At 40.6% G+C, this 27,173-nt stretch overlaps 1 protein-coding gene across 11 annotated transcripts in view; it reads right to left on the reverse strand.

Moving 5' to 3' along the window:
- Positions 1–27,173, reverse strand: part of EVI5 (ecotropic viral integration site 5) — a 147,938-nt gene that overhangs the window by 107,453 nt on the left and 13,312 nt on the right. For 9 of the 11 annotated variants that reach the window (XM_075003390.1, XM_075003386.1, XM_075003393.1 and 6 more), the window contains exons 2-9: positions 17,456–17,685; positions 14,257–14,446; positions 6,299–6,523; positions 4,286–4,360; positions 3,269–3,394; positions 2,341–2,484; positions 626–715; positions 434–531 (exon numbers count right to left, since the gene is read on the reverse strand). In XM_075003390.1, the coding sequence (XP_074859491.1) occupies positions 434–531; positions 626–715; positions 2,341–2,484; positions 3,269–3,394; positions 4,286–4,360; positions 6,299–6,523; positions 14,257–14,446; positions 17,456–17,604 (1,097 nt within the window). In that variant the 5' untranslated portion in view covers positions 17,605–17,685. Of the gene's footprint in view, positions 1–433; positions 532–625; positions 716–2,340; positions 2,485–3,268; positions 3,395–4,285; positions 4,361–6,298; positions 6,524–12,287; positions 12,398–14,256; positions 14,447–17,455; positions 17,686–27,173 lie in introns of those variants that run through there. The other 2 variants (XM_075003387.1, XM_075003389.1) reach the window with 2 other exon arrangements.

Consider the following 27,173-nt stretch of genomic DNA (forward strand, 5'->3'; position numbering starts at 1 on the left):
CACAGGGGGAAGTGTTGGGAGCAGGCCAGGCTGGGGCTGCAGATCTCCCCGCTCCCTAGCCAGGGACCCCGCAGGCTGGAGTGTGCCAGCCATGGGGCTGAGGGCCTCTGCACCTCTCAACCAGGGACCCTGCAGCTGGCTTATATAAGCGGGGGAAGTTCACTCACACAGTGAACAAAGGTAAGTATGTGTGTCCCTCATTTTAGCGAGTACTCGTAAGTCAAGTACTCAAACGAGGGATGAGTGTACTAGTTTTAGAAAAATTATTATGTTGATAAAACTTTGTACATGTTATGCACTGGAATGAACATATTTATCACATAACATACTAGAACCACCAAACAGGGAAAGCTTCATCTAAAACACTACGTAAGTATCTTTATGGATTCACAAATCAGACATTCTTGGCAAAACCTCAAAAAGCAGCACCTACTTTTTCATCTTTTTTGCATTGTATTTGACCTGGTAAGATGCTTGGATTAGTTTATCAGGGCCACTATCAAACTGATGAGGAATGACCTTTTGAAAGTGCTAAAAAGCAATTCAGAGAACAAAAGTAATTAGTATTGCTAAACGCATGTATTCATGATTTTCAGATGAGCTTTTAGTATTAAATTTTGATTACCTGTAACATCCCCTCCATGTCAAGTTGCATTAATTCTGCTTGATTCATCTGCAGAACAGCTAAACCTACTCGAAATACTATTTCTAAGCCCTGGGGAAAAAAAAGTTTTATAAAAATAAATTCCAACAGTTCTTTAAGGTACTGTCAATCATATAGAATAACCACCATCTTACGTGTGGGGACAAAGTGCTAGCCCAGCACCTGGACAAAATGCAGAGTAAGTCATGAAAATATGCCTTTCTAAAATCCCACTACAGTTACAATTTGCCGTGCATTCTTTATCTCACTTTATATTTCGGCAGTGAGGATTTAACACTGCTGAAAAGCTACCATACTCACCTCAAAAGTGGCAGTCTTTCTGGGCTTACTTCACTAACCACTTTCAGATAAAGAGTATTAAGGGTTGCATATGTGAAAGTCTTTTATGAGCTATTTGGTAAAAACAGTGCACCTCTTGCAGAAAAGATAAAACACGGCTAAAATAAAAACACCATTTCTGAAATAATTCATGTTGCCATGTAAGTAGTGCTTTGTAGCTACAAGGGAAAGTTTGACATGTTTACAGCATTGATACGTTGTGCCTTGACACCCAATGGCTCTAAGGGCTTGTCTACACTACCACCTTCCTTCGAAGGAAGGATGGTAATTAGGGTGTTGAGTTTACTAATGAAGTGCTGCCACACATAGGCAGCACTTCATTAAGCAAATTTCCCCCTGTGGCAGCTTCGAAGTTTTAAACTCTGAAGTACTGGCATGCGTCTAGCCTCGCGGGGCTCACCCGCTGGTACTTCAAAGTGCCCGGTCAACTCTGAAGTCCCCTTAAACCTCAAAATTTTGTTCCTCTGGGCTGGGCTCCTCAAAATTTTGAGGAGTAAGGGGATTTCAAAGTTGCCCCGGCACTTCAAAGTACCGGCATGTGAGCTGCAGCTAGACACGTGCCGGTACTTCGAAGTTTAAAACTTCGAAGCTGCCGCGGGGAAGAATTTGCTTAATGAAGTGCTGCATATGCACGGCTGCACTTTATTAGCAAACTCCCAACACCGTAATTACCATCCTTTCTTTGAAGGAAGGTGGCAGTGTAGACAGGTCCTAAAAAAATGTGACTGTGGAGAAGCAGAGTTTAAATGAGAAAAATGTTACAAACTGAAGCCTATGAGCTTTAATGTTTTAATTTTGAATTTATGCAAGGTACTAGACTGACAGTCCTGCAGAATAATTCCACTGTGTATCCACAAGATGAATCACCACCAGGCAGCTGCACAGCAGGTTTCCAACACTTCTCTTCTGCCTCCTTTATATTGTTCTCAGGCTCTCTCCAATTTGGACCAGAATGCAGCATTTTTGCCATTGAACTCCATGTCTTTACCGAAAGAGTCTGATGTTCTAGCTGTGAGGTGGACACTTGTCTACTACAAACCAGTGCTGCTCACTTTATCCAAAACACATGTCAGAGTTGGTTAACACTCCCGTGCTCCCCACCCCCATAACAGTTCTGACATTGTGATATAAGTTCATGCAAAATAGATTAGCTTTTCCTTCACAACAGACACATTAAAAGAGAGAGACTGGTTTTCTAACGAACTAATGACAGAAAATATGGTTACTTTCAAGTCTATATGCAAGGCCCCCCCAGAAAAGTAGAATTTATACCACTATCTAATGGACAGCATTTAACAGCTCTTGTTGCAGTTAAACTATTATAGATATTTTCTTACCTCAGACATAAAAATATCAAATATTCTTGTTGCAATTGGTAGTGGAAAAGTTGTAAGAAAGATAGTTAAAAACCAGGATGAAGCATACATAGACGTATGGAAACTCTGAGACTGAAAGTGCAGATGAAGCTCTGGTAGTTGCTCCTGGCAGAGAAGATGAGAAAAATATATTAAACAAGACCTAATGTCACTTCTGTGATGGGATTTCTTGCATCTTCCTCTGACACTTCTTTCCCTCCTTTCTCTGTTACTGCCCATTGGCTATGTCTACACTAGCCCCCACCTTTCAAAAGGGAGATTGCTAAGGACACACTTCAGCAGATACTAATGAGGCACTGCCATGAATATGCAGTGCCTCATTAGCATAATGCCAGCCACAGCAATTGTGTACCACCTGGGTAGATGGGGATCTTTTGAACGGATCCCCCAGTCTTCAAAAGTCCCTTATTCCTAAAACAAAATAGGAATAAGGGGCTTTCAAAGACTGGGGGATCCTTTTGAAAGGCCCGTCCCGTCCCCCCCATCTACATGGGTGGTGCGCAATTCGAAAGCAGCACTTTTGACTCACAGCAGGCAGTATTATGCTAATGAGGTGCTGCATACTCATCACAGCGCCTCATTAGCATTCCCCCATTCGAAAGGCAGGGGCACTTAGACATAGCCACTGTCAGAGAGGGTAAACAAATAGACTAGTCTGATCTATTATGGTCAATTTTATAGTCCTAAATACTAATAATTCCCATCCTCCTGGCCCTATTCAGTACAAGTTCCTCTTACAATTTTAATCTGATTTAACATCTGCTTATGAGCAAAGATTTTGCCCAATATCTGAAAAAATAATTTTGTATTCAAGTACACAACTGAAGTAGGCTAATAAATTAATGTATCTTTTCTTATATATTCATATATAACCAATCTTAAAAGTTACCTGTATCATGCATTCAAATTGGTACATACAGAGGCCCAGCTCAGCCATACTTGGTTTAAAAAGTTCTCGAAGTCTGTAATCTTGCATTAATTTGACAAACACACAAAATGCTTCTTCTTCAGGCATCTATATTATAAATAAAGTCACAGTGAAAGCTTAGCGACAAGCCAACACATGCTTAGTTTTTTTAAAAACTTTTCAAGAGATCTGTAACAACTGATTGTGGTTTACCCAGAAGTACACTGACTAATTTAGGGTTCATGCTGTAGTTCTTGAAAGGAAACGGAGGTCCCTGTTCTGAGAATGTAACTTAGAAAAGAATCTACGTAGGGAACACATATTTACTAACGGGCTCTTCAATCTACTGGAGAAAGTCTGAAAGAGGATCCAATGGCTGGAATAAGAAATAAGGCATACATTTTCCAAAAGTGAGAATAATTACCTACAGGAACAATTTAACAAGGGTTACAATGGTTTCTCCAACACAGATTATTTTAAAATCAAGATGAAGTTTTTCTAAAACATATGGCTCTAGGAATTATTTTGGAGATACTCTATGATTAAAATAGGCGGTCAGATGAGATAATCACAGTGGCCCCTTCTGTCCTTAGAATCTATGCAACCTGTTCTCATCTAGAGGCACTATGGCTCTAAGAATGAAAAACAGAAAACTCTGAAGTTTGGCACATTATTAATTTGAAGAAACTTCATCATTACCCAGTAATGAAGTTGAAATGAGTAAGAGCTAAGTGGAGAACACTGAAGTGAAATAACTCTCAAAAACCATGAAAAATAAAGTGTTCCTCTGAACTGAGAAAGGTCACCTTTTATTATAGAGAGAGAAGGATAAACCCAAGGAAAGCCAAAAAAAAATCTGTAAAGTAAAACTAAATGTCATTGACTAGAAATATTTGGTATTCATTATGGAAAGGGAAATTCACGGAAAAAAATAAAAAAAGATTCATGGCACAGAGTTTTGCATTCTAGGTACTACACATTTGATGTAATACTATTTACCTGCATAAGCAGCAGCCCAACTATAAAAGCACTTCCTTGACAGTATCCAACCTCACGATCCACTAAAGAATAAGCCTAGAAAATAAAAATCTTTAAGATTTTTAAAATCAACAATTAAGACATTTTCACATTGGTTGCTGTGTTTCTGCTTGTTTGTAGCTGCTAAAAGACACGTCAACTTTCATATTAGCTTTTCATTGGGCAGAAGCTTAAAATGCCAAGAAAAATAACTCGTACTTAAACTTAACGTAACAGTCAACTGGTGAACCTCTGAAATAAAACAGGCACTCTCCTTCCTGTTAGAATAGTCATCTGACAACTGAAGCTATTTTTGAATTGGTATCTAAAAAGCAACCTCCCAAGGGCAGATTAAAGATCTGACATACTTTCATTTTGGAATGAGTATTTTGAACATTGACCATACTTAAATAAGCACTTCTAAAGGTAAACTAAACAGCTTTTAAGCTTTGAAATCCTAATGCAAGTCCTTAATGGTTGTCAGCAAAGCAAGACTGTGCAACTCCTATGTCAACCATACAGCTACTATATTTATAAAGTTAAGAATTGTATATGGAAATAGCCACACAGAACTCTGCTCTTTGTCAGCCATTAGATTTCTATCCTCAAGTGGGTTAAGAATAGGGGACAAAGAATCCTCTGCTAAGCCATTTTAAGAAATCTAAACTAACATTCTACTTATGAAGTTAATGGAACAAAGCTTCATGTTTGCCAGGCTGTTATCTTGTTAACTGCTCTGTTCAAGGCCAGTTTACAATCATCATTTTTCCTTTGGCTCCCTTACTTGACACCACTGGCTGGAATGACTTCCTCTCACTACTTTGCCTAAAACAAATCCTGATAACAAGGAAGCAACACTAATGCTATCATAGCCCCAGCAAACATTTCAACAACTCTGGCTTTCAGAGCACCCTTACTTCTCTGAATTCCTAATACACTACAGAATTTCTATTTAGATGTCAAATGATCTTGTGCAGCATTCTGTTTCAGAGGACTGTGCTGAATGCCACGTTCCCTACATCAGCAGAGAGTACAGTTGCATTTCCTGCTATTTCTGTGACTCCCTTTTCAAAGGCATACATGTGGTCTTCAACCAGAGGAATTCTAAGAAGATACTAGGGAAAATCTGAGCAACAAGGCCGCACAATGTCACCACCTCTTCTCACCCAGTCTGTCACCCCCAATGCCCACACTTCCAGTCAACTAGTCTGGCCTGCAGAGGGAGTAATTCCTGCCTACAACATAGCTGTAGGGGGTGATTTCATTGAACAGTAAATGCTATGGAGTTAAGAAGTGGACAGAAAATTCATGAACACTTTCTTTTGGCTCTTTTGCTTTTAATTACAGAAGCTGAGGTTTATTGGGGTATGGGATTTGACAGCAGGCCAATCTGTTTGCAGAATGAAGACTGCAAGGAACTTTGAGGTCTGGAAAAATATGTTCTAAATTAAGCACTAAAATAATTAAGTCAACTAATCAATGCCAGGAAATTCTAACTTCTGGATAAACTATTACCCTGAAGCCAACCTGAGCTTCAGCAATACAGCCATCTCAGATGAGTCTGGATGTTTCCTTTACTTCATGCTACAACACATAGGTGCAACATGACTGAGGAATGAATGGCACTACTAATATCCACAGTGTTGTTCCTATTAACTGTCACAATATCAGTGTCTGTTTTGCTTTTTTGCACAAGGTATTTCCATTAGGCTGTTAGCATTTAGTATTTATTTTACCTTAAAGATAATCAAGTAAATATTTTCTACCATTGCTAAGTGAAGTTATTCCTACAGCTAAAAATCCAAGATATCTTGAAGCCATCTTTTAAAGAGCTTTCAAGAGGTAAAACCATTTTTATACTATTTTACAGCCCATGTCTTAGTGCAAAAATCTAGACACTCTCAAAGATCATGTAAGTTTAACCTATTTAACCTACATTATTCAAGTTTCAGTGTTCCAGTACCATATATGCAAAAAGAACCATTATTAACTTACCTTCATAACATTAAATAAAACCTCCTGCCCAAGACTGTCTTTTTCTTTAAAAAAATCATGTTCAGGATATGTTCTAGCAATGTCCCTTCTTATCAGTTTTTCACAAGGAGAAGTCATTTTCAAAAGCTCTGAATATTGATCCTTTATAGGCATGCTTTGAGCAGAGCATAAAAGCTGCCAAACTATTGCTCTAAAATGGTGGGGTATCCCTTTTCGAACAAGCTCCTGAAGCATAAAGAAAAAGGAAAGGAAACTAATTAATGGTTCCTACAGTATAAATACATTTCTAAATTTCTGTACATTTCTAAAACAAACTAAACAAAGATTTAAAATATAATTTCTCTGAAGGAAGCGTCTCATGACTTTAGTGGGTTTACAAAGGAAAAGTAAAATATAAAACAGTTACATAACCCCCAATATACAGTTGAGAGATGGGTGTTTATATGATGATGCAACCAAACAGCTTTGTTTTCATGTACTAGCAAAAAAGAAAGGAGCATTGACCAAGAAGATGCCCCCAGAGTATGATTAATAAACACCTGTTATGCATAGTTTCAGGAGGGTAGAAAGAATGTAATTACTTATTAAATTAGGGTCCCTATTTATTGAGCATCTAACCAGTTGCACATACTTTCAATTACCACCACGACTGTGCTACCATTCCCCAGAACTTAACTCATGCATTTATTTTAATATTTCACAAAAATACCTTTAAGAGACAAACAGCTTGTTGCATTTGTAACCTTTGACTCAGAAATGAGAAGGCACTGACTGTAATACAGTCATACCCCAAGATACGCCCATTCGGGTTACGAGAATTCAAACTTACGAGGAGTTAGACTTAAAACCTCTACTTCGTTTTACAAGGCTTTTCCTCGAATTTACAAGGACCAATGCATCTCTCTGCAGCGCCCAATGGCGGTTTCCCTGAGCCCCCGGCCCAGCCTTTACCTGTGGCTGGTCTGGGTCTCCGCCTCTGTGCTGCAGGAGCAACGTGCCCTGGCCCAGCTGGCGGCCGCCGGCTCCCAGGTGCTCCCGCGAGATGTGGCTGCTGGGCACGCAGCCCATCCTGGCCCCGCCCCTGCCACTCGCCCCCCGGACGGCTGGGGGCCGCTGCCGCCCACCCTGTGCAGCTGTGCCTCAGGCGCCGCTTGCCGCCTGTGGCGTTCCTTTGCATTTAGCACCTCAGCCGCCGCCGGCGTGGCCTCTCGGCCATGCAGCCCTGCATGAGTAAGGCATCGCCCCTTGCCAACCGGAGGCCCCCTGTACCTGCCTAGCTCCCCGCGCGGCCAGTCTCTGGCACTGCCCCCTCCCCGCTTAACCTAAGCTGCGCTCAGGCCAGGCTGCCTCCCCGTGTCCTGCTCTGCCCTGCCCGCCCCCTTGCACCAGCCCCACTTCTGCAGCCACCCGGCTTTGCGCCCCCCCTCCCAGGCGCTCTTTGATTTCTGTTCCCCAGTCTCTGCACCTGGGACAGTCCCCCGGCCCCAGGCTCTGCTCCCCAGGCTGCACTACCTATAGTTCTTAAGTTTACTGTGTGTAATAGCTGCAAAAGAGCTTAATGAGAGCAGGTAAACAGAGATATTATAGAGTAATTAATGAAGGGAAAATGCCTTGTTATGTTGTGTTATGATAACTAATGTTAACTACTGAAGTAATTGTGTTCATTTTAATGGGATTTGGTGGCGTTTTAGCGTAAATGGGTGTAAATTTTGGGGCTCAGGAATGCATAACATTTTTTGCCATTGAAATTAAATGGTAATTACATTTTCTACTTACAAGAATTCGCCCTAAGAGGAGTTTTTCAGGAACGAATCACCCTCGTAAGGTAGGGGAAGATTGTAATCCTCAAAGAGCTAGAATTTAAGAAGTGTAATTTACACCAAACAAAATGGTTACACAGTACTGATATCTGCCATTTTAGGAATGTTTACTTTTTTTTTTTAAAAAACATTTTAGGAATGTTCAGCTACAATGTCAATTGGTACAACAAATGTCTTACTTTTATTTTATTCACATAAGAGATCTGCTTGGCTCGAGACTACATCTACAAGAAATTCTTGATTTTCTTTTCATTAATTTCAGAGATGACAGTGCTTCAAATTTTTTTTTAAATCTATTTGAACATGAATTCAGAAACTAAAGGCATACCAAGGCGGTTATATGTTCTGACTTCTTTTGGTTCCATGTTATCAAACACACACAAATTCTCTCAAAAGCTACAGACAGCTATTACAACCATACCAACCTATCCTGAATAAATTGGTGTACAAGGAACGAATGACAGGTACCCTAACAACCTGCTCATGTATTCAGTCTCATTCTAGGGATGCGCTAGTATGCTTTTTGTATTTCCTGATGAAGTTTAGCTCAGAAAGTTTAAGAATCATGAGGACAACCAACCAACCACAAACCCAGTCCCTCAACAACGCAATAGTTCCTGCCCTATGCGTTTTCTAGCCTTTCAATCTAATAACCTGTTTTGTGAAAGTTAATTTTTTTTTACTTCTGTATTTCTTTCACTAAGAAAATATAAAAAAGCTGAAATGGAAAAAATAACTGGTAGCTGCCATTGCTTTAAGTTACTAAATAAGACTAACTCTGAAGAAGCAGTAAACTAGCCATGCTTAAGTATGAAACCATGACTTCAAAATACTGATTTCAAACACCCTTGCAAGTAATGCCCTACTAATTTACAGAATTGTGTTGGCAAGTATCATTTGTCTAAGTCTTGTAAAAGTTGAGTAGGTACTTTTATTTTCAAGGCCTTCACGTTAGCATCAAACTGAATTTTGAAGACAGTTTGTCCAAAACGGACTAACACATAAATTCACTCTCAGCACAGTCTCTGCTGGAAGTTTCCAAGGACAAGGACAACATTTTAAAAGTAACAATTTTTAAGCAATTACAGTTCCTTGGTGAAGTTAACAAGGAAAGGAATGTAATTAACCAAGAATATCCCCTATTATGAGAACTGTTCTATAGCAGGGTCTCAAACTCCCACTTGTGCACCTGCTGGCCCAGGGGGCAGAGGAGGAAGGGATTGTGGGGGTGTAGCAAGAAGGGGAGGGAGGGATGGGCAGTGCACCCAGACTCGCCCATGCACATGGCTACTGGCAGCCCCCTGCGCCCGTATAGTCCCAGCCACAAAGGGACTAGCCTAGCAGGCTGCCTCTGCCATAACGTGAATTGTACTGGCCAGGGAGCCGCCTGAGCTGATGTGCTTCTGCAGCTAGCAGGCCACAGCCAGTAGGTATCGCTTTTGGTTAACCTTGGTGGGGAAGGGGGAATCACAGACTGAGGACATAGATGTTAGCTGGGCAAGGAGGCAACCCGGCATGAGGACATGGGGATGTTTGGGTTAAGGCTCAGTTTCATGTCTTTTGTAGAATCCTGGTTTCCGTCTGAGTGCATATACTCTATTGCCCACCCCAAGAATTCAAAATTCATAAATCTGCCCCTCCACTCCTCAAAGACAGACTCGCTTCTTGAAATAATAGATAAGATCCAGAAGTGTATTTTTCATTTGGCATCTGGTGTACGAGGTCTTTGGCTGAACAGCATTTTTCAAGGTTTTCTCCACAAACCATGAGACCTAAAGTCTTTAAGAAGAAAGAAAAGAAAAGAAAAAGAAAAAGAAAAAAAGACAGGCACTCTCTCCTAATCTTATGCACCAACAAACTATCACAACTGATGGCAGTACATGAGGCATCAGGTAGTGAAGTTCTCAGATCTGGCTTAATTCTAATAACGTGGCTAGAGCTCTTCATGGAAAAAATAAATTAAAAGCCCCAACGATAAGGAGGCTTGTAATCAAATCAGGAGAGTTGGCATCACTGATATCTAGTCAGTTTCACAAAATGAGTTCCTAGTCTCACAGCTTACACACTTCAACTCTGCACACACCACCCCCAGGCCACAGTGATGTTCCAGCAGCAGTAAGGAGCCAGCAGCAGGAAGCCACTCTCGCCCTGCTGTGCTGTCTGTGGTGGCAATGTGGGCTCCTGGTGGGCTAGCAGGAACACAAATAGGGGGGCATGCACAGGCCAGCAGGTGGGGCCAGGAGAGACGGGGGGGTGGAATGCAAAGACCCCTGCTATTGCATCCCATCTAGAGCCCTGCCAGAGGGAGTGCTCACTGGCCTGCTAGAAGGATTTGAGGATTGGAACTGGCTACGGTGCACTGAGTTTGAGACCCCTGCTTTATAGCAATGAACTCAGCCCCTTTATCTCCCCAGTAGAGTCAGGACTTTCCATAGCTCAACTTTACAAAATCTTTGCAGCTCTGCACTGATGATCCCTTACTGAGCTTTAACTCTCTAAGCCAGCTTGATCCCATCAACACACAGAAGCTCTTATTATACACCCTCCCAACCCTGCTCCAATGTGGTAAGCATGCCCCTAAAACCCTTCCATAGCTGCTTCCACGTACTGCTTCCCAACAACTTACCACCAGATCTCCCAGTCCCTTAGCACCTCACACTCTTAACGTGGCAGAGAAGGGTTATCTCCCCATGTCCCTTTGAATTAAGTTACCTATGTACATACTTTATGGTAGAGTAACAAAGAGGTTCACAGACCTAAAGAAACAGAAGTGATACCTGGATTATATGACATGTAAAATACTGCACATGACAACAGGCAGAGCATTTTTCTCTATGCACACTAGGGATATTGAAAGATGGAACTCCTAAGGTCACCTTTCAGGGGCACATCCAGGTCCATGCTTTGAAGATGTGTCAAGAATGGAACAGTGGTCAACCTGCCTAAATAACAACACACCCTATCTTTATGTACAATTCTGTTCAGCCTCAAAAATGTATCCAGGTCTACAAGCACAAAAGCTGCCTTACTTGTCAAGTCTACGATAACTCTGCAACCAAACAACACCCATTGACACTAATGAGAAGCTGTTAAACACAGTACATAATAGTATGCAATTGTAACAAAAGAACACTATCCAATTTGTTGTCCTTTTAAGAAGTATAACTCAACTAGGAGATCTGGCTTAACAGCAAAGGACAGCTCACTGGAAAAATATTCCAGTAACACTCACTGAATATGAACAAAAAAGTAGTCATCTAGCACTTTAAAGACCAACACATTTTGGTCGTCTTTAAAATGCTACATGACTGCTTTTTTGTTTTGCCAGAATACAGACTAACATAGATCTCTCTCTGTCACTCATTAAATTTGTTAGCTATGTTCTCCAAACAGCGTTTTCCACTAGTTTTACAGCTAGTGAAAATACAGTAAACTCTATCATATCCAGCATTCTATTACCTGGAACTTTCAAATAACCAGCATTTTAACCATAAGTAAATTTTAGTAAGGTTTTCCATAAGTACAGTATAGTGAAATACAAATACAGAAAATACAGTATGAGTTTACATTGTACAATACTACTCTTGTTGGTCAATAAAGTACTCTGCATACATTTGCCTGTTTCTTAATACCTATTCTTGTCTTTCTTGTATCCCCATGTCCTCATGCCGGGTTGCCTCCTCGCTCAGCTATCTTGTATCTTAATACCTACTCTTGTATACTGATGCACTGCTAAGTATACCTCTGTTTTACTCAGAATAGCTGACTACCCAGATATGAAAGAGTTTACTGTACCACAAAAACTACTTGACATCCAAGTGTTTGACGCTCACATATTTTCACTGAATCCTACTCAGATGCCCAACTTACTACATTCTCTTCCTTTTGTGCTCTTGACTTCACATCAGTGTCTTTCCTAGTTTTATTATAGGTGTCTTTTTATAAGGGGTCTTTACTGTGTGACCAAAAACAGTCTGTTTCCTCTTTTCCCTGATCTCAGATCTTTCACTTTCCATGTTCTCCCTTTCTTCACAGCTGCCTCCCCAAAGAAATGACACACAGATAACATATTTCAAATACTCTGTCCCCCTATAACCCAGGTATCACAAACTCTCAACCACTCCCATGGAGCTCAGAAGTTACTCAACATCTAGCAGAAGTAAGCCTACCTTCCACATCAATTTCTGGCTTGATTTAATTGTCCTAGACCAAGGCATAGTCAATAGTTATCTCCTGCACATTCCACTTCAAGTCCTGGGAAAGGTACTGTTTCCAAATCCTACAAAGTAAGGAGCTCCTGACTGTCAGATATCTACTACATAGAAATTAACACATCCCTCCTTTTCCCAAAACATTTTGACCACTTGAAAATAGGAAAGCCATCTCTCGTCCACTGCACAAATAGTAGGGGTAAGGCATTTCAAGCTACTCTGTCCCACGCCCACAGACCTCTTGTGAGTTCTCCACACTGAAGGGACCCAACAGACAAGTGCTGTGTAGCAGAGATCAAACATCAGTGGAATAAAACTGACCTGATTCACATCAGTTTTGCTACTCTATACAGGGCTCTGTAGAACTGCACCAAAACTGGCAAGACTCAGGTGAGTTCTCCCTGGGAAGACAGCATTACATTGGTTTATGTTGGTCTTACCTGGAAGGTTGTATTTGCACTTACAAGGTTCTAGAAACCTAATTTAGAGTCAGCAAAACTAATTGCATTTGCCAGAAGATTCTTACCTGTCATAGATAAGTGGGCTTCCTAGTCTAGTTTCTGATATATTTGAAGTATTCTCATCGGCACAAATGATGCTGGCACACAACGGCCGCGTCTACACATGCACGCTACTTCAAAGTAGCGGCGCCAACTTCGAAATAGCGCCCGTCACAGCTACACGTGTTGGGCGCTACTTCGAAGTTGAAATCGACGTTAGGCAGCGAGACGTCCAAGTCGCTAACCCCATGAGGGGATGGGAATAGCGCCCTACTTCGAAGTTGAACGTCGAAGTAGGGCACGTGTAGATGATCCGCGTCCCACAACATTGAAATAGCGGGGTCCGCCATGGCGGCCATCAGCTGAGGGGTTGAGACACGCTCTCTCGCCAGCCCCTGCGGGGCTCTATGGTCACCGTGGGCAGCAGCCCTTAGCCCAGGGCTTCTGGCTGCTGCTGCTGCAGCTGGGGATCCATGCTGCATGCACAGGGTCTGCAACCAGTTGTCGGCTCTGTGGATCTTGTGTTGTTTAGCGCAACTGTGTCTGGGAGGGGCCCTTTAAGGGAGCGGCTTGCTGTTGAGTCCTCCCTGTGACCCTGTCTGCAGCTGTTCCTGGCACCCTTATTTCGATGCGTGCTACTTTGGCGTGTAGACGTTCCCTCGTAGCGCCTATTTCGATGTGGTGCTGCCCAAAGTTGAAGTTGAACGTCGACATTGCCAGCCCTGGAGGACGTGTAGACGTTATTCATCGAAAGAGACTATTTCGATGTCGCTACAGAGAAATAAGCTATTTCGATGTAGCGTGCACGTGTAGACGTAGCCATCCTTACCTAAGTAACCAGGGCTCTAAATATGAAGTATGTTTGCTGTTCACAAATGAGAGCTTAAGAACATAATTAGGAATCCTGTCTCCTTTTCAGTCTATTGCCAATTGAAAATGCTCAGTGTTCTAGACATACTTGAGTATATCTGGCATCACATAAGGATAGACTGGGCATACAAGTGTGATACTTACATAAATAGGATTGATGTTCAGAATGAAAGTACGATAAAAACCATGCTAAATGACACGAGGGGCCAGCTGCAAGGGGGCTGCCCCCCGGCCGGAGCAGCAGAGAGGGGCTGGCTGCGCTGCTGGGGTTGACACTAGTGGTGTGACCCCTCCCACCTGAGCCCCCCCTCCCCTCAGAGTCAGCCAAATGGGGCCACTGGCCCCACTCAACTAACTATAAAATTTGATTATCTAGCAACCCTTTTTCCCCACGAATGATGGATAAAAAAAAAAAAAAATCAAGCTTCTACTGTAGATTCAGTTAGAAGTTCATATCACTTGTTTTCCCTAAAACCATGGAAGACCAACTGAAGAATAAACAAAACAGAACCAGTAGTTTTGTACTATGAAAGCGTCCTACAGTATTAACTAAATACCTTAATTTGCTTTTCTTTCTTTTTGTGTACATCTTCCCATTCATTTACAATTCTTCCCCAGAGAATCCAGGAATCTTCTTCGAGATGGCTGAGGTTGCTAGAAGCTGAAGAACTAGATACAAGAGAGGAACCACTGTTTCTTCTTGATCCATTAACTGAACGCAAGGATTTGCTGTCTGTCTCCAACAGTCTGCAAAACACAAAGCCAGTTGCAAATATTTCTAATGATATTTGAGTGCATGTTTATTGATAACGGGATTGTTTAAAGAGGCATGTCAACTCTTCCGCCTTCTCTGGATAGAGTGTATCTAACCAATCCATCCACGTGAAGTGTTTTATTGTTATTACTATGTAATAAAATTAAAAATAAAGTGACAACGACAGCCACTCGCAAGGTTAGCATGGTTAAGCCACCAGGCGCTCTCACCTGTCAGCTTAAGAGTGGCTACATTAGGGAGCTTACAGCAGCACGCCTGCACTGATGCAGCCGTGGCACTGCAAACTCTGTTGTAACCATTCCCTTAGTCTTTCCCAGTCTAGCAGAAAACACAGGGATAACTACTGAGCTTAGATTCATCCCTTGCTTCCTCTTGGCTACTGATCCTGTGAAAAGCTCAGGGACAGAGGGCACTATCTTCCAAGCTACCTATCTTTAAGTAAAAACGAGCCATATAAAAAATGAATCCATTTTCTTCAGTTTAGGTATTGGGTAATAAGTAAGATCCGACTAAGTCTATGCTGGTCTAGGAGACTGCATACCATGTTCCGTTTTCACTTAGCATTGAAGCTGTATTTATAAGAAAAAGCAGCTGGTGCGAAAGCAAAGGTGTGACGAGTCAAGTAAATACAGCTGTCTGGTGCTACAAAAGTGAACACCCAATCATCATATGGGTGAGGTTGAGACATTAATTATTTCAGGAAATCCTAACCTCTTGGCAGTGTTGACCACATATATGCATAAATCTCAGTGCAACTACACATCCAGGCTCTCAGCTAGACCAAATATTTAGTAGATATTTCCACTGTTTTTCCCCTTCTCTCCTCCTGTCAATTCATATATGCACAAATATGCTAAATATCGTGTCAACAAGGCACATATCAGAATGAGATTTAATCCCTCAAAAAAGCAGCATCTTACAAGTGCGATCCTTGCAGTAATATTATTTTCAGTTATAACTTTCGAACAAAAGAAACAGTACTGAGTCCCTGTAACCTCAATAATTCCAGAAGTTTAAATCTGAATTTAGTCCCAAATAAGTGAGATGAAATCCTAAGATCTGTGAAAAATGAGAAAGTGAGGTGAACAAAATCACTAGCCAGTTGCTTTGTGTACATAAGTCTGTAGTGGAACTCGGTAGGTTAGGTTCACAGAGCTTTGAACGACAATGCACTTTTAAACTTCTACAAATCTAACCTGCCATGTTCAACCGCACACTTAAAAACCAGAATTTCTCTCTCAGCATGCACCATGCTAACACAATCAGACTCCAGATAACAGAGGTAAAAGCTACATATATTTCTGAAGCACAGAATATTTTAAGATTGTCAAAATTTTAGGTTTTTGCAATCCATATTTTATTTTTCCTTAGTTTCTAAGAAGTTCTATTACACTTTCATTACAATTTGAACCTTACCTTACCGAAGCCATTGCCATCAGATTCGTAACATGTCGTTTCTTTATATTTTAAGTAGTCACTAGACACAGAACACAATTGCTTAGATTCCTGTAAAACCCTATCAATGATTTACTATCCACAAACAGATCCTTTGGCACTCTGGACTGCACCATTCCAATAAATTTCTGAGATACCTGCTATAAAAAGAAGATAGCTTTGCTAATTTAAGAGGTTAAACCATATAATTTGGTGGCAGAAAGTTTAAGTTTCCTTGTGTCTCATTTCTCCTTTGGGTTCTTTCACTGTAACTTGAACCGTTTAATCTATATCCCCCGTCTTCATACATCAGTTTCTCTGCCACACAGACATGGAAATCTAAATTTTTAAAGATATCACCCACAGCCATCTGTCTGGTGAGCAGAAACAAGTATCACTTCCTGGGTTCAGAGTTCATAGCTTCACTTCCAAAGTGCAGTTATGTTTTTTTCTTTTTAAAAAGCAGATTCAAAGTTGTGTGACTATCCACAGAAGCTTTCAAGATAGGTGCATCAACTCTCTCTTTGAAAGTTAATCTTGATGTGAAAAAAAACAGTTTTGGCATGAACTGTTTGAAGAAAGATAAGCCATGGGGCTTCCTTATCGCCTACTGTGTGTGTCATAACCAATATATATAAACTTTACTATAGCTAAAATAAAAGTGACCAGTTTTCAAGAGAAGGGGGAAATTCTCCAATCCAACTTGTGAAAACAAGATGCACGGGGGATAAGAGATTATTCCATCTATGGCAAGATTTGAAAACTGTCTGAAAACTGTTTGCTAAAATTAATTTGTCCAGACTTTAATATCCACGGCTTTATACCAAATGCTATTGTATGGACTTCAATGAAAAATGTGTTCTTAAAACGCCAGATTTACTGTAACAGGTGGTCTGGAACTCTGACCATAATCCACAGTTCATGAGAAAAATTGATTGCAGAAAGGTTTATCAGAAGGTCTGACAAAAATCAGATAATCAGACAACTTGGTCGGAGGTGCTACTGATTACATTATAAAGTCTTTGTAACCTGGCTTATTTGGAGGCTTCTCTGGACAAGCCCCCAGTGAGCAGGGGAAAATGATAAAACTAGAGTGCTTAGTAGTCACAAGTCTGTATCCTTTCACATAGGTTTAAAAACCAGCATTAGTATAATCACAAAACAAGGAACAGGTCACGTGAAAGTTTTGGGATCTGAGACACTCCTCTTTAAACCATATTCTAGAAGTTGATGGGTTCCAGCATGAGCTGTCAGTTAAATTCTAGAAACCATGTTTAATGATTTCAATAAAACTGGAAAGGTACAATAAAGGTAACAAATGTTTGAGGCTCTGCAAAAAGAGACACTTATTAAAATCTCAGACTAAAAATGTTTAAAAAGCACATTCTTGTCCCTACAGCAGCAGTTTTAAATTGAGTCAAATATTGGTCTGGGAAAAAACCTTACTATCCTTTTAAGAGGTTCTCTGCTGTACTTTCAGTAAGTCTATTTCAGCTCTTATTTTACAGTTACCAGAGAAAATATTAAATCCAGATTTCCCTCCTCACCTGTTCTGTTCCTCTAGTTTAGCCAATAATTCCAAGTCATCTGGACTCAACCTTGTTGGTGAGGATGGAGATAGTGCGGGAGTAGAAAGAGTGGTAGAGGAGGATGTAGTGTGTGAGGAGGCAGATGGACTTGCCACCTGACTGGCCATTTGACTGACAGTATGTGACACAGTGTTCTTCACCCATGAGAGAGTAGAACTCAGCTTTCCTGCAACCTTGTCTGTCGCCACCTGCAAATTACAAAAGGAAAAGAAGAGGACGTGTCATTTTTGTAGCCTTTGATCAGCAGGCCCACAAATAAGTGGCAAAGGTAATTTTAATGGGATAGCTATATTCTACAAAAACAAGTGTTTGTCATGTATTTTGCACCTTGTAAAGAATATGACTCAAGGTTATCCTATTTCCCAGCATTCCCAAAGTTGTCAGAAACAGCCCAAGAGAAAGGCACGGAATTATGTTAAGATGAGAGAACTAATGCAGAAAGTATGCTGCAAATTCACCAAAAGGAAGCTACCCAAAGATCCTACAGGGCTAGTCTTTTCTATATAGTGTCTCTAGATCCAGAACCAGCTTGTACCTCTGACACATAAGTAGTGAGATCCTCTCAATATCTCCTGATAAAAATGATACAGAAATCAAAAGGACAAGTAAAATGCCACAGATATTTTACCTGAGGACTGACATTCACAGAAAATGATTTTGAGTAAGTACCACGGATGTTACTTTGGCTTGCTCTCAGTATTCTCTCCAATCTCAAACAGGGACTGGCTGGAAGGTTTGCTAAAGTCAACAAGAACTGGCTGAACATTAAAGATAAAAAGATCTTGTGATCTCCAACAGTGTGGAATGAAGTAGTCATTTTTAAGTGAATCTAAATTCTAGAATATAAGTCTACTCCCACAAGTGGGCCAGGGAAGCATGGATGGCCACCACTTCCATTAGCTCATATTGGCCAGGAACGACAAACCACGGTCACTGGGAGCCATGCCTGTGGATGGTCAATGTCAACAAAATGTCTGAGGGCCTGCCAGTTAATTACCCTGATGGGCTGTGTGCTGAAGGCTGCCGACCCCTGGTCTAATCTAAGACCTTCCTGGAAGCAATACCACTGAAGGAATGCAAGAAGCTTAGATTATCTTCTTCAGAAGTACATCTCCTCCGCCACAGAATATCTAGACTACTGGTAAAAAGAGCCGTAACCCAAGTTGTCCACCAGAAGAAAACTTGGGCCATATCCAAATCAGGAGAAAGATGGCTGACAAGTCAAGGTCTGCCAAGGGGAATACTAGACTGAAGAAAAAAATTTCCTTCTGGTCACACTGCCGAAAACTACCTATTCTGAAATAAGTAGAATCTCTAATGTTGTCGGGTTGGCATGAACAAATCCTGCAATATACAGCTTGTAGCAAACACAAAGAGTTAGAACACTTTCCTTGCGGTTCTATCCCCCTCTGTGAGCATTTCAGTTCAAATGTAGGTTAAACAGACAACTTCCATTTCACCTGTTGGATGACAAATAAAGCCACGTTTTAAGGTGGGCTTTAGACTTTTCAGGTTTACCAGTAGTTGACAAGCAGCACAATCCTCCAAAGGCTGGGAGGGTAAACTGGAAAAACTGTACAACGTCAAACAGTGTTTCTTCTGCCAAATACCATATTTCAAACCATTATATGTGGAGCTGTGCCCTCTTGTCTACACAGCCATTGTGGAGACATTCAGTGCTCCAAGGCTCATCCTTTGTAATTTTACTGTAGTACACGGTTCAGCATGTTCAGTGTTGGTAATTAAACAAAAGTTATGAGACATACTACACCCTGTATTTGTTCTAACAGCTTCCTCTCCTCCCCCACCTTCCTTGGAATGGATCACAGTGTCTTTGACACGGTTGTTAGTGTCTTCTCTTTTCCGTCTCTGCCCTGCTTCCTTACATTACTCATCTACATTATGTTCTCTGACTCTCTAAAGACCTCATATGTACCTGCCATGAATTAACGCCTGTAAAGAGTTAAACCCAGAGATGGTGGGTTCTGTGTTGGCAAGCAGCCAGGTGAGCCAACAAGAAGAGAGGAGGATTTTTTAATTGAAGCAGTTACCTGCTGAGAGAGTCTTTTGTGTGTGGCCAGAGGAGAGATACAGAGATGAATTAAGACTGAAACCAGGGTTGGAAGATTTCAATATCATCTGTGTCTCGAGAGCAACTGTGGAATGCAGACATGTAAGCAGGAAAAAAAAATGTTTAGTCAAATGTAATCAGGGTTTTTTTTATTTTGGGTTTGGTGTGGGACTTCTCAGGCTAGCAGATGTACCCCCCCCCCACCCCCATACACTGTAACCTTTAAACTGAATCCCAGTGAAAGAATTCTGTTTTAATCTATCTTTCTGTGTTGTTTTCTAACACCTAGCAACCAAATTTGCTTTATCAAATATCTTTTTGTTTTGTTAATAAATCACCTTTTTTAAGGCATTGATTGGATTCCTGTGTCCTAGAGAATGGTCTGTGTATATGCATGCCTAAGACTGAAAGGTCAGCTACCAGAGATTGCAGGTTTTTTTCCCTTCTTCTTTCCTCTTTGTTTTCTCAATCTATCTTAAAGGAGGGTTGAGAGCTTGGAGCCATCCCTCAGGGAGACATCCTAAGTGTCTTCATGGGTTCTAAATAGGGATTTTCTCATTTGGGTGGTGGCAGCTACCTCCCAAGGTCAGGAAATCTGTGACCTTGAAAAGCTTTTAAGCATGGTATTTTTAAGGTCTCTTGCTGGCCCCCACCTTCTGCACTCAGAGTGTCAGAGTGGGGGAGGGTCTTGACAACACTACATTTTCGTCTTCTACCTTTTCTGTAACAGGCTTTCCTTCTTCCCCTGAACCACTTCAGTACTGTACTTGGAAATTGTACTGATATCCAGAAGCCATACAACTCTAAACCTGCTAGGCAAAGAGTGATCCAGAAGACTGGGTTCTCCAAGAACTGGACCAACAAGCTTTTGCTGCAGTTGTGGGAAAGGTGAAGGATAAATATTTCTATAAAGGAATCCCATTTCTCCCACCTCCCCCTACAGCATCTTCAGGCAGCTCTGCTGAGCCCAATACCAATATCTTTTGATCCTCCCACTCACCTCTGCTGCAGCCTGAGAGAAAAGCTGAGTGAAACTGACTTGATTGTTAGTTTCAGTGATTACTGCCCCTAGGGCTCCTAGCAGTGGGTTTGAAAATTGAGGGGGAAAAATGGTAGATTCTCACTCTTGCAGCTTAGGAAAGCTGAGCAGCACAGTCAGTCTTCAGTCTCTCAAAGGTAATGGTACATTACTTACACTCATATGATGACCCAGAAGGGATATAAATGTAATTTAATAAAAATTTCTATTATGCAGATACTCATGGAATTTGACTAGTAAAGAGTTTATTTAACCTTCCCTGAGATACAAAGATAGGTTAGACCGGAGGACTTGATAAGGGAAATGCAGCATAACACCTGTGCTTGAAGTATGGAGTGATCTTTTACCACAGATGCATCCACCTCTATCAAAAGATGACTGGAAGTCCTTCAGTCTCCTCTTTGGATACTAAAGCAAGCATGGAGACAGACCAGGAGACAATGAGGGTAATAAAGGTCCAATGGAGATATTGCTATTGCAGTGCAGGGAGTTGCAAGAGTAAGCTATCTGGACTCAAAAGCACCAAATGCTTGTCTCAATTGCTAATTGTTGCCTGTGAATTTAACAGCAATTCCAAGCTCGTAGAAATCCATGCTAGACCTTTAAATTTAACATTATTTTTCCAAAATTTCTCTCCCATCTGTAAGACCCCAAACTCTTGAAAATCTATCCGAAGCTTTACTCTACAATTCTTTGTCAAAAAGCAAATTAACAAAGAGAAGAATTAATGTCTAGTGAAGAATGGGAAACATCAGGACTAGATTCTATAGTTGAAGACTGACTGTGGCAAGTTATTTAACCTCAGTTTCAATATCCTCCTTTTTAGGAATGTGCAATATAAATGTACTTTTGAATATCATACTTAAGGTTTTATAGTAATGGCCAACCATATTTGTACATAGGAAGCAAATATAAACAAGCTAAGCATCTGAATTTTCACATAGAACACACACATACGTATGTACAGTCTAGAACACCAACATAATTATTTTCATATTTAAATATGTATGCCAAGTTTCGTACCTATAAACTTACCCCCAAACAAATCATTTAAAATCAGAAAAGTCAATCACAGCCACAATAAAAAAATTGTTGTTGTGTTTTTTTTTGTTTTTAAAACTATACAGTGACACTGTGAAATCCACCCACAAAGCAAAGTTGGCCACATTTCAGTGCATCTCCAGGCACTCATAAATTTCCATGCAGAAAAGTGATTCAAGCTTCAGTATTGCTATCCTTGCTAGGAAAATGTTAGATCATAACAAAATGTTATATTAATAAACTAGAGAGAAAACATATGAAGCTATTTTCATTATTTTAAGCCATTACTTGTTACCTAATGAGAAAATTGGACACCTTATTTCAACAAAATGTCATTAAGTATCATTGAAGAGCTCCGCTTTGCCTTAATCAGGAAAAGCAAACTGAATTAGCTAGGAACACTACACTAATTCTCTGATCAACCTCTTGTTCCTGTTCAGGGCCAGAATCCGTTATCAAACCAATTAAACCTAGCAAAATTTGAATGCATCCAAGTTTAGAGACTTAAAGTAACTTAGCTCTAAAATCCAAGCAGTTTAAATTAAACGTTTGGAGAGTACTGTTCCAGACAATGGTTCCTATCAGTGGTCCACACAGTACTTGTCAGTCATACGTTGATGATGAATCATACTAACATCTGCAAATACAATATTCCTCATAAATGATTTGTCTAATGACCACATCACTGTGAGGCTACCGTGAATGAGAAGGTAGATGGTCCATGAGATGTGGTCCAGTAACAAAAGAAATTTGAGAACCCCAGGCTTGAGGAACTGGAGTAATTCCTTGATGAAGGTCCTCAAACCAAGCCCAGCTCAAGTCAGTTGTTCCTAGGAGACTATGACTAGCTAAATGGAATAACCCAGCATTTTCAGTCCAGTTTGAACCACCCACACCACAAAAACTGCAGTCATCACTGACACAAAACTACCACCTTAGCCTCAAGAAGGGTCAAAATTGCAAGGTTAAGGGTCTGTCCAGCCTACTTCTCCCCAGAAGTGCACCACCTACGCTAGTGTTTCCCAAAGTGTGGTCCATGGCCCAGTACCAGTCCTTGGGAAAAAATACCATTTCTTAGAAAATATACCAATTATCATTATGTACTATTATTATTGTGAATAAATAATAAACAGTGAAAAATTATTCATTTTACTTTTTTTTTTTTTTTTTTAAAACATGTGTTTATGTTTTTGGGCTGCAAAAAAAGGTACTGAAAAAAACCGGGTCCCAGCTATATAAATTTTGGGAAGCCCTGATCTATGCAAACAGCATGGCATACTGACAGGACACTACAGCACTACTTTGACAATCTCTCTCTTCTGTGGATGTGACCTCATTCTCAAAAGACATCAACCTTACATCTCTAAAAAAGGCTTCATTTAGTACTTAGACTCCTAAACTAAACTGTTTAAAATAAAGGCGTAAGGATGCTAATCTCTAACTCTGAACTGTATATGTTTGAGTGCAAAAGCAATTCAGCATTCAGGGCTGATCATTTTTCACCTACTTTACTTTTTTAAAATTGCATTCATTCAATTGCATTTTAATTCTACCAAAATGTAAAGAAACAAGTTACAGTTCAACTGTGGAGGGAAAAAGTTGCTAAAGTAAAATGCAAAGCTACATTTCCATCTTCCTATTTCAGTTAGACTTCAAACTAGAAGAAACCATAATGTGCATTTTGTGAAAACTACAACATTAAGTAAAGTCAGTGCTTTCACAGCAGGTTAAAGTGCATGTCTAAAAACTGCAAAGTTATTTCATGTCAGCCTTAAACCTCTGACTACCTTTTTAAGTCAAGCTTTACATTAAAAGCTTTTAGATTCTAAGCAAAGGAATTCTGTTTAGCCCAAAAATATAAAATCAAGTCAACATGCTAGAAGTTATGAACTTCATTTTGCTGTCCGTTGGGCTAATATTAAAGGAAATCTTCCATGTAAACAGTGATCTATTGAATGAGCATATTTCATTGCAACAGTTCACTAACTGCAGAAATTGCTGAACCTCTGCTTGGAGAGCTGAACTGGAGAACTAAAGACCCACATTCAATGTTCAACTCTGATTGTGACTTTGGATATGTCATTTAAGTTTCACGTGCTCCAGTTCAGCCATCTGTAAACTGAGGATAATATTTACCAGACTTCTGTAAAACACTGAGATTGTGACATGAAAGATGAAGTGCAACAAAACAGAGAATACACGAAACTAGGAAAACCAATTTACGTAAATACCTTAATGCAGCCCATGATTTTTTCCGTCTTACCCTTTACTACCATTGTCACATTCATGCATGGAGATACACACCTCACAGAACTGGAAGGGACCTCAAGAGGTCATCGAGTCCAGTACCCTGCCCTCTTGGCAGGACCAAGCACCATCCCTGACATTTTTTTTTTTAAATCTATTTGCCCCAGATCCCTAAATGAGCTCCTCAAGGATTGAACTCACAACACTGGGTTTAGCTGGCCAACGCTCAGACAACTGAGCTACCCCTCCCCTGTATTCTGCATCAATTAAATACTTCTTATAAATAAATGGTAACATTCCAGCAACCGATTTTTATTATTTTACAAGCTCTACTAACAGGACTTGAAAAGATTATTACTGACAAAATATACAAATCGAAGAACATTAATGCTCAAAACACTTTATAACTGGCAGCATACAATTAAAATGTTATTTTAATTGCAGATTGATCTTCATAAGGATATTATTGTACTTGTCCACATGAATGATGTCAAAAACAGCTTTAGCTATTTGGACTCTCAAGGCTCCACCTAGTGAAGTAGACAAGTACCAGCGGTAGACAAGTAGTAGACAAGTATCAGTTAGTCTTTACCTGCAAAAGCAACGAGAAGTCCTGTAACACCTTACAGACTAACAGATATATTGGAGCATCTCTCTCTCTCTCACACACACACACACACACACACACACACACTCCACCCCCTCCCCGGGGGCCTTTGCCCACAAAAGCTTATGCTCCAGTATATCTGTTAGTCTATGAGGTGCCAAAGGTCTTCTCATTCCAATGAAATAGAGTTAAACTACATTCCACTGATGCTTTATTATTTGAATCAACACTACACACAAATCATTGAATTCATTCTCTAAACTTCAAAGCTGGGGCCTCTTTTAGGGCTGTAGTCAACACTAATTTTAGGTCCACATGTATGTGCACAATATCAAAATAGCTAACGGAATCATGAGTTCTCAACTTTTATCACATTACCATTTTCCCTTTTCTTCTACGCTTTTATGTATTTGTCTCATGTTAAGTCTATGCCTACCTACTATAAATGGAAACATATTCAAAGGAAGGTTTTTACTGCTTATTGCTTTTGCCATTTCACCTCACTTAACGCTCATTAAAGAATGCGACTGGCAAGAAAAGCATTTAATAAAACCAAGGTCTTAGAGTTTTGATATCTGTAACAAAAGATGAAACAAGAACAATGATAGCATTGATGTGAACTTAAAATATTGCTAACTCCTGTGGAAGGAAACTATTCAACCATACAGACCTGTAAAGTTGGTTTCAAGTGGCATTTAGGTGATCCTAACCCAGAATGGAAACCGATATCTATTTCAAGCTATATCACACTGGCAAAGGAAGCTGTGTTTACTACTAACAGCTCAGAAATCACACAGAACAAGCAGCATGCCAACAAGCATGTTTAGAGAAAATGACTAGTTCAGGTAGTGTAGTGAATTTCACTCTGTAAATGTTACAAGATCAGTAACGAGATTAAAAATAAAAACAAATATTCTTTTGAGGAAGCAAGGCTCTAAGACAAGACATATGCCTGGCACCCTCTGTAAGGCCTACAGAAGGTGAGGGGAACTGCCTCGTTAGTCCTATCTTTTCTATAGGAAAAATTATCAGGAGGAAGAAAGTGGCCCCCTCCTATATATCCTACCCTTCAGGAAAACTAATTAATAGGACAAGTGTCAGAGGCGTAGCCATCTTAATCTGCGAAAAAACAAAAAGTCCCATGGCACCTCATAGACGAACAGATTTTTTGGAGCATAAGCTTCTGTGGACAAAGACCCGTTTCGTCAGATGCAAACACCCACTCTGTCAGATGCATCTGACGAAGCGGGTCTTTGCCCACAGAAGCTTATGCTCCAAAAAATCTGTTCATCTATGAGGTACCACAGGACTTCTCTTTGTTTTATTAATAGGCCAGTGGACCATGTATGGTATGGGTGTATCAAGCAGCTGAATTCTACGTTTCTTCTGTCCTGTTTCAAAGGCTACAGCCAATAGTATTCTCATCTTTTCTCTTCCTTCTCACCAGTCCTTCTTTGGCGCTTCCAGTCTGATGTTGTATCAGTGCATGGCAAAGGAGCCAAAATGGGAGTCCAGTGTGGCTCCACCTGGAATTGACGCAAGTTTGTAGTAAGTAATCCACCTAAGTCAGCTCTTATGTTGGACTCTCCGCTACAGTATCTGAGCACCTGAGGTTGAGCTGATTGCCAGCCTTAGGCTGCATCTACACTACAAGATAAATTCAAGTTTAAGGCAGTTAGGTCGATATTACCATGTGACTGTCTTCACTGAAAACAGCATTAGTTCGATTTAGGGCACACTAATCTCAAGATTACAAAATCGCAGTTACCAGATGGGGAGCAGGGAGTAAACCCTTCCATTTAAAGGGCTATGGGGAAGAATGGGCAGACCTATTAGTCCACTAAATGGAGGGTTTACTGTACTAGCAGGAGAGGGGAAATTCACCGCAGCTGCTGCACTGTCAGTTTCTCAGGTCCCTCAAGCTGCTGGGCCCAGGAAACTGACAGTCCTGCTGCTGCTTCTTGACCAGAATGCAGGGCTGAGGGAACTGTGGGATAGGGTCCCACAATGCACTGCTGCAACAGTCAGTGTTTGGTGATTTCAGTCCGGAAGCAATGTGTCGCATTTGTTGGGAGCCTGTGGGATGAGAGGATACTAAAAAGTGAATTTTGAAAAAACAGCATTATAAAATCAATTTTAATAAATGTGAATTTATCTTGTAGTCTAGACATAGCCTTAGAACCAACCAACTCCTCAGGAACAGAAGTGTGGATTAGAGGAAGTGTTGGGGCTCTTGAAGTAAAAGACCAGAAAGAGAGATCCAATAGTAAGGGAAATACTGGCTGGGTTATCTATCAACAGGAAATGAATCTGGGCTTTGCTGGATTATATCACTCAGTAGAAGATAGGTTTCTTAGTCCTGAAATTCCCTCAGTTTGCTCTAGAGAAATTTATTACCAAGCGTCCAAGACTTAAAAGGGTTCTCTACAAACGGTCACAAAGCCTGTACACTGACTTGAGTCAAATGCTGGGAATGTGGGACCTGAACAAGATCTGTGTCAGCTCAAAAGTTTGACATTCACCATGAGACGAAAACATATCAAATCACCTCATCCACCACATCTCAGAAATGTGTGTCTGTCAGGTTAAGATAATACACAGACAAGCTCACTTACATAACTCACAATGATGTGATTATTGCTGGATTTGAGTCGCATTTTGCATTTCATAT

Source organism: Carettochelys insculpta, chromosome 9, assembly GCF_033958435.1.
Source record: "Carettochelys insculpta isolate YL-2023 chromosome 9, ASM3395843v1, whole genome shotgun sequence".
Taxonomy (NCBI): domain Eukaryota; kingdom Metazoa; phylum Chordata; order Testudines; family Carettochelyidae; genus Carettochelys; species Carettochelys insculpta.